Raw genomic sequence first — 7,897 nt, 5'->3', positions numbered from 1 at the left:
CAAAGCCTCCTGGAATCTGCCCGCTCACCTGAAGATCACGCAAATGCTAAATTGGATAAAATCTCCTCTTTGAACGCTATTAGGTGAGTTAAATGTGTCAGCCTTTGTGTCTGGACGTGGGCAGGATAAATGGCTCTCATACAGGAAAACAGTGAGTAGTATTGTAGCTACTGCAGCAAATTTCACATATGCTCTGCCGTGTTGTGTTGGCAAGGCTCCGGAGCAGCACGAAGAAAGGGCACATTGCTCACAGTGCTAGCACATATGATTAAAGATACAGCAAGACAAGTAGCAATCTCTCACAAGAGATTTAAAAATCACTTATTTAGAAAACCAATGCTTCCAAATCACTGAGCAAGATAAAAAGCCCACAGGGAAAACTTGATCTTATTATAATCTGAACTACCAGCTACTCTGCTACCATAGCTCAAAATATTCAGATGTTTTGGATACCTTCCAAAATCTGTGTCCCCATCAATCTCTAGATGTTGGGTTTGAAGTGGTTGTTTTTTCTTCTTTCTTGTTTCTTATTCTAACAGACATTTTTTCAATTGCTTTTATTCTTTTCCTTATGAATCTTTAAGAGCCATATGATGTATAAAACATGAAAATACTAATTTCCTGAACTAATTTCTCATCACTTACTGAATGGAAACATGAGATGTATGTTTATACCAGGAATAATAACACTCTGGTTGTTTGTTTGGAGCAGGTGCATATTTTACAAGATAAAAGCAGATGTATCACAACTGTTTTCTGTGACTTTTGAAACATCACTAGCTTTTGGTGATGAAATCTCTATAACTCTTCTAATCTTGTTTGTCTCTCTGTCAGTTTGGTTTTAACAGTGGCTCTGCTTTTCTAGTATACCTGGTTACAGTAATCTTTTACAGCAAGTTTTTAGCCTCACGGGCTACTGCAACTGAATTAATTACGGCAAAGTGCTGCAATAGAACAGCAATAATGTTCTTTGAGGTGTGTATTACACCAGATTCCCAGATGGATGAGTTTTTTAATAAACTCAGCCTCACTGCATGTATCAGTTTTCTCAACTGTCGAGAAACCAAGTTTACACATGCAGCTCTCTCTCACGCATTTGTGCATCATTTCTCTGGGCTAAGGGACCACTCTCGTGTACATCAAGCAAAAGTGGAAAGCAGTTGCACATATAGGTAATTTTAATCCATTCCGTTTTTAAATACCACAATAAATTTAATTTTCACAATAAATTAAATAGCCATATTCAGTTTACAAAATAGAATTACTTAGTGTGAAACCAGTATTTACAAACATTGTACACTATGTACATGATGTTTAGCTTTGTCGACACACAAGCATAGAAGAAAAAATTATCTGACCTTTTTTTGACACATGATTGACATGCTACAAGTGACACTATGGTCCATACAATAAAACAATAGTGCAAACTCACCACAAGAACTCTGAAACAATGTAGTTTGTATGAAATAAGATATTAATTTCAAATAATAAGAAAATAGTACTATCCACTCTCATTGTAAAAATTCAGCACCGTGTTTAAAGTGTCAGTATTCCTTTAGCAATATACATACCAAATATAGCCTGAAGATTATGCTTTCTCACAGCTTCACAGACTTCTGACATGAATTTTTATGGCATAAAATGATGTTCTTCTTAGATCAATAAGTATGTCACAGAAACACTTAACTAAGCGAGAGGAACACTGACCCTTTTAACGGTGTCTGACTTTATGTCCCTAAATACCTCCTTTCCCTTTATTATTATATTTTAAAAGATGCAACTATGCTGACAGTAAATTTATGTTAGTTACTATTCTGTAGAAAAAATTGATCCCACCGTATATTTGGTCACACACTGCATATGTACACTTATGCATGAAAAAAGTTACTTTGATAGCCATGTCTATGAAAAGTGCATATTTTAGCAGAGACATTTATTGCATGTCTCAGGTGCAACAGCAAGTGTTGTAGGAAGTTTAATTTAGGGCCAGTTAAATGTCCTCCCAGTGATCTGGTAAAATTTTTGATTAAAAGGATGAAAGAACTTGCGCAATTTGGTAATGACAGAGGTATCCACCTCTGGATGGATGCGTCCCTTGCTACCCGCCAGGCACTTGTTAAAGACAATGTTAAATCGCAAGCAGTAAAACCCTCTGGTGGCATTGAAGTATAAATTGTACTGACTTATCCTCGGAGGAAGATTTAGGAACTTCTCGACCAGCTGGAGTTCTGGCAGTGGTTCTGTGATGAGCCGGTCTCCATCCACGATATGAAACTGCTCGATAGGGAAGTATTTTAACCACCTCTCGAGATGTTTTGTGTAGATGCTGGTTCTCACTGCCTTATACTTAGTGTTCACTTCGCAGGTATTAGGATCAATGGCCAGCTTCTCAAATTTGTAGTAAGTTTTGTTCTTTCTTTCCTTACCTTCCAGCACCTGAGTGTAATCAGAAATAGCTCTTGTGGTAGGTTCCCTGACAATGATCAATAATTTGATAGATGAGTTCATTTTGTAAATCCTTTCAGGTACTTCCTCGGTGATAAAATACGCGGGGCTTTTCTCAATTGTTATTTGATGAGGGTAAGAAAAAGGCATTTTTTTCCGGTACCACTCAATCCCCTTGGCATAGTTCTCATCATTGTCAAAGAAGTGAATCTCTTGAGAAGCTTTGACCACGGCGGGGTGAAGGTTCAGCATCTCGAGCAGTGCTCGGGTGCCTCCTTTCCGTACACCAATGATAATGGCCTTGGGAAGCTGCTGAACCAGATTGTGCAGTCGTATTTGTTCCTTGGTGGCATTTCCCTTCCGGAACTCGTGGAGCAGCCCTCGCTTGAACTGCAGAGCTCGCAGCGGGATTTCGTCCTGGCCACGGGGGCCAAATCGACCATCGATGGGGCAAAGGGGCTGCAATCTGCAAGCAAGATAAGAGGTAGTTTTAAGAAGAGGGTATCTCTTAAGGCAAGTTTTCTGCCTAAGGCAGCCATGCTCATGGAAACCTTTCACAATGTGGTTTGACGTGCACATATTTCAACTTCTAATATATTCTGCCAGTGATTAAATTGTCTGGAAATAGTTTGATTATTTATTTTGCTGTGATTTGGCTGAGTAACTCCTAACTTCATCCTTTTGCTCTTTTCAAGCAAAGGCACTATGATTACTGTTCTTGGAGATTCATGACTTTTGCCTCACCTCCCATTACTGGTTGTTTTGGCAGTTTTAAAAATATTCTAAGGTGAATTATATTTGGCCATTTTGATCTGAAAATGCAATTCATTTAAGTCATCTTTTCCCAACACTTCTAGCCTGAATTATTTCCTGTGTTTCCCATTGAGTTGACTTTATTAGCTGCTGATCCACAGTTGGCCTTTCTAGTGCTGAGGACCAAAAGGGATGAAAAACAGCTCTCTCTGTGTCATGTTTCAGTGTTTTCTCTCCTGTTTAGACAGTGTGTGGTGTTTTCCTGGAATCAGAAAAACCAAGGTTCTGAATCGGGCATGATATGATTAGCAAATCACAGAAAGAAGAGGAGAAAAGCTTTTTAAAATGCATTTATTGCATTATTACATCAATGATTTTTTTTTCACTTAAGTATCCATCCACCCACTGAAACTCATTTTGTGCCTTACTGTTTCTTCTTCTGCCCTTGTGTTTTTGTGCTATTCTTTTGTATTCACCTGCAATTATTTCACCTATTTTCCACTTTTCTAATGCTTCCTTCTCGTGTTTGCTGTCACTGAATGCAAGAAATGATTCAGTAAGAAGAAGTTTAAAGTTTTCCTACTACAGAACCTTGAATAAGCTCTCACCTCCACTCCATAATCAGTGCTTTGGTTATTATATAGGCCAATATTGCACTGAAGATGAAATTGGTGTGCAAGGAGAGCTTCCAAAGTCCTACAGAAAAACATTATTAATAATTTTGCAGAGCCATGCTCTCCAAAATTAAGGATATGTAAGAACAAAGGTTGCCTAGGCAATTTTAATATGAGCTCGCTGTGCATGTATATATTATGATACGGTTTTTAAATTACATGGCCACATGCTATTATTTTTCACAAGACCCCTGCCTCAGCCAGTATACCAGATGGGCAATGCTCATTAATAGCTGTTTAGGTATTCAGTATTTACTCTAGTTTCTCAGCATGTGGCCCCTCACTCATTTACTGTATATTATTCAAACCCTGCTTTCAGGACAGAATTATTTATTTCTTTATGGCTTTTCCATCCATCACTGCTTGTTGGGGTCTCTAATTTGACACTGATGCTAGGACAATGGATGGTTGGGACAAAGTAAGTTTGATCCCCCTGGCTGACCCCCTAGCTGTTTTCTTGATTATCCAGATGCTGAGAGATATAGCCTGTCCAGACAGAGCCAGGGAAACAACCCAGATGACATTGCTGAGTTCACATGAACTCCAGCTAAGTCTTGCAGACTAATTAGAAAACATGATGAGAAGTGAGTTCCTGTTGTTACTTCTTTTCTCAAGTTTCTACTGTTGTCTTTTCCTTCACTCTCTGCCATCTACTGAGTAAGAGCTTGACTTGGTTGCATGACTGAAGCATTGCAACACTGATGCAAAACTGCTAATAATAATTAAAAAAACCCCAACAACCCATAGCAAGCAAGCAACCAACTAACCAACCAAACAACCAACACAGAAGAAGCAAAAATCAATGTCTTGGCTTTCCAGTGGCATAATTTGGTCAGATTGTGGTGTGGCTGGTAAAACAGTCTCTCTGCAGTAGCAAGATGGCAGCTAAAAGTATAAAAAACAGAAGCTGCATTTGCTATCTCTGTTCTTCTCTTCCCTCTCCTTCTGTGTATTTGTTATTTGTTTTCAAGCAAAAAGGATTCCACAACAGCAGTTCCAGACCCATCTCAACTAATTTTATCTCCTCTGCTCAAAAAGACAGTTAGCACTGCCTTCAGTGTAACACAACAGCTTGTCAAGCAGGGTGGCTTCCTTTCAAAGTAAATAAATATTCAAGATATCCTCTAGCCTAAGGGAAAAGATTGGGTGTTGTAAAAAGTCCTTCCTCAACACTTTACATTTCAGATTTTTTACTCTTTCCCCTTTCTTCTCCTCTCTCTAAACAATAAAAAATATCGTTTAAAAGATCTTGGCAGTGGTGCTATTAGGCAGGCTGTCAGATCTTGGTAGTTGAATCCCCAGATGTAACTATTTGCTGTTATATCGCAACATGCTAATACTTTTGATTCTCTGAGTCATTTTTTCCATTAAAATAAAAGTCCTTTGCAAAGAAAGAGTGGATGACATTTATTACGTCACTGAAGTTGCTCTCCTAAAACAGGCAATTTCTCAAATTGCGGCAGTAAAACTCCACAAATATTCTTCTTGAGAAAACCCACCACAGAACAATTAATCTCAGGAAACTATGTTTTTAGCTAATTTCAAAACAGCTAAAGTACAATCCAGGCAGTCTTAATGACAAGTAGCAGCACTGTCTCTCCTGATGCAGAATGCTTGCTGATGGGCTTCTAATGTTTGTGTCACAGTGACAAAAGATTATCATCCTGGTCCCAGCAAGAGCATTTCAGAGCACTGAAACCAGGTGCAGAGGCCCCCAGTGCTGCCAACAAGAAAGCCGGGAGCAACTCAAAGACTGGTCCAAATCTTCTCATAACCTCCAGGCACAGAATCTGTTTGAGCTTCCAGGTGCGAAGTAGCTCCAGGCACTCAGGATCTGCCTCCCCTGGAGGGAAGTGCACAGCTCATGTAGTTTATGACTCATGGAATCAGACAAACTAGTGGTAATTTCTCTTCAGGTCTAAGAAAACTCAAAACACTCCTATTTAAGAGCCTAATCTGAGGCTATTAAATGCGGGTCATCCCCAGTCCTCTTGTTCAAATTGGATCAGCATAAATTAAGCGTGAAAGAATCTGATTTTTTTCCTGATCAATTAGTTATTCCTAAGTCTAGTGAAGCCACTCAGTGTCCTTTTATTGACAAATTCAACAAGTTTGGATTGTACCTTAGTGCTAAGGTGTAACATTTCCTGTTAATGCATCTGTCTCTTGCTTTCTAGTGGTTCTTTGTCTCTCTGTTTCATAACAAGTCCAAGTGAAGGGCTGCAATTTAGCAGTTTGGTATTTTTCACATTGGGTAATGCAAGAGAATAAAACTGAATTTTACTGCCATTGGCAACATTATATGTGAAACCAGTAGAATTCACTGCCACAGGAGGTCAGTGAGTCAAATACTGTGGCAAGATAATTTTATAGCCATCGGTAAATTCTGTAGAAGTGCAAGCATATATAATAGCATAAGGTTAATTAGATTTAATACCTCTGAGCATAAAATAGACTTTTTGTGGAGACCAGTAAGGAATTCTGCCTCCATTTACAGAATCACATTAGTCCCAGTGAAATTTTCACCTCTGAAGGATCATAGATGCTTTGATCACCATGGGAAAGTAGATATAAATTCTGGGGGTTACTTTGCAATGCACTTGCTCCTACCTAGTATATGGTCCTCCTCTTCTTCTGAAGTGTATTTAGGTAGCTGAAGCAGGCACCCAGAGACCTCAGATGGAGCTCGACATTACCTAGCAATGGACACTAGGGAGCTCTATTTTCAATTCACTTTCTATGCTCTGCATATTCACACAGCATTGTGACACGATTTTGAACTCAATGAACATCTTCCATCATTTAGAATGAGAGGACTATTAGAGCAATAGCACTGGCAAGCTGTCTACCACTGGCAAGCTTCTGGAAATCTCTAAGTCTTGTTTAATACATTTTTTCAAAACAGGGCTTTTTTATCCCCTCTTTGTGAAGTAACTGCTGGAGTAATCCCAGGGCATTTTGAAGGTAACAGAAACAGCAGTGTCAATACCAGTCAAAACTCAGCCTGGTCAAAAGTGCCAAATACTCTTTGATTTCCTCTGATGGATTTTCTACTGTTCTCCAGAAAATCACTTGCAGAGAAACTCCACTTATTTAGCACATTCAACTCCAGAAAATACTGGCTAATTAACATAGTTAAAATTCTCAAACCCTGAAGCAATCTTTCAAGTAAAATAGTATTCAAAACTTGACGAGCTACTCTGCAGGCACATACTTAATTTTAACTACCACTGTAGCACATTAATTGCTTGCTCATAAATTTAGAAAGACGATATATAAATACATCGTAACTGGTTTGCTGGAACTAGAGGTCAACACACAGATGCACACAGACAGAAATGAGCTACTGTAATGACATTTTTACTGGATGCTGTTTTATTTCTTCTCTGGAAACAAGTGCCAATGTGCTTGGATTACAAATGGACAGACAGCAATACTTTGACAGGGATGACCTGTGAATTTTTTCCTACTCTGTTGTCCAAAGGGGAGGAGGGAAGAAAAGTGAAAACCAGTACTAGAATACACAGTTCTTCTGTCTTTCTATACATGAGTGGAAATTAAAAAAAAAACCACAAAAAAACAGACATCACCCCTTGTAAGTAAAAACTGAGAAATTCTGAGCCCATTTTTAATTGAGAGAACAGTTATTTAATGACTTACCTATCCAAGCTCCCAACTCTGGCAACTAGATATAGGAGACTTCCAATAGCAAGGCTGCCTAGTACCAAGAGCTTCTGTCTCAGCAACACCTGCTGTTTGAATAGCATGGCCCTCCATCAATCTTCAGGACTTCTTCAGTCTGCAGAGAGAAGAACACATAAAACACTCATCAGAAAGCAATATGCAGGGTAATGTGTAATCAGTCGTTGCAAGTGATTAAGCTACACTTGCAAACTTTTACAAACTGCAAAATAAGTGGTTAAAACTGGGGTTTTTTTGCAGGGGGGGAGGGTTGGGAGTTTTTTTGGTACTGTCTTTCAGTCCCACACAGGGGCAGATAGGCAATGTATCTGGAATATGGTGAT

General features: G+C 38.9%; 1 protein-coding gene across 1 annotated transcript; it reads right to left on the bottom strand.

Moving 5' to 3' along the window:
• Window positions 1-1,980: 1,980 nt before the first annotated feature.
• HS3ST5 (heparan sulfate-glucosamine 3-sulfotransferase 5) lies at window positions 1,981-7,645 on the bottom strand (the record flags this gene model as incomplete). The annotated part of the gene is made up of 2 exons (XM_084261923.1): window positions 7,533-7,645; window positions 1,981-2,911 (listed from the first exon to the last, which is right to left on the bottom strand). The coding sequence occupies exons 1-2, from the start codon at window positions 7,637-7,639 to the stop codon at window positions 1,981-1,983; spliced, it is 1,038 nt and encodes a 345-aa protein (XP_084118049.1). The 5' UTR covers window positions 7,640-7,645.
• Window positions 7,646-7,897: the final 252 nt, after the last annotated feature.

The sequence above is a fragment of the Gallinula chloropus genome, assembly GCF_964237585.1.
Source record: "Gallinula chloropus genome assembly, chromosome: 3".
NCBI lineage: Eukaryota > Metazoa > Chordata > Aves > Gruiformes > Rallidae > Gallinula > Gallinula chloropus.
This window is presented reverse-complemented; position numbering and strand designations above follow the sequence as displayed.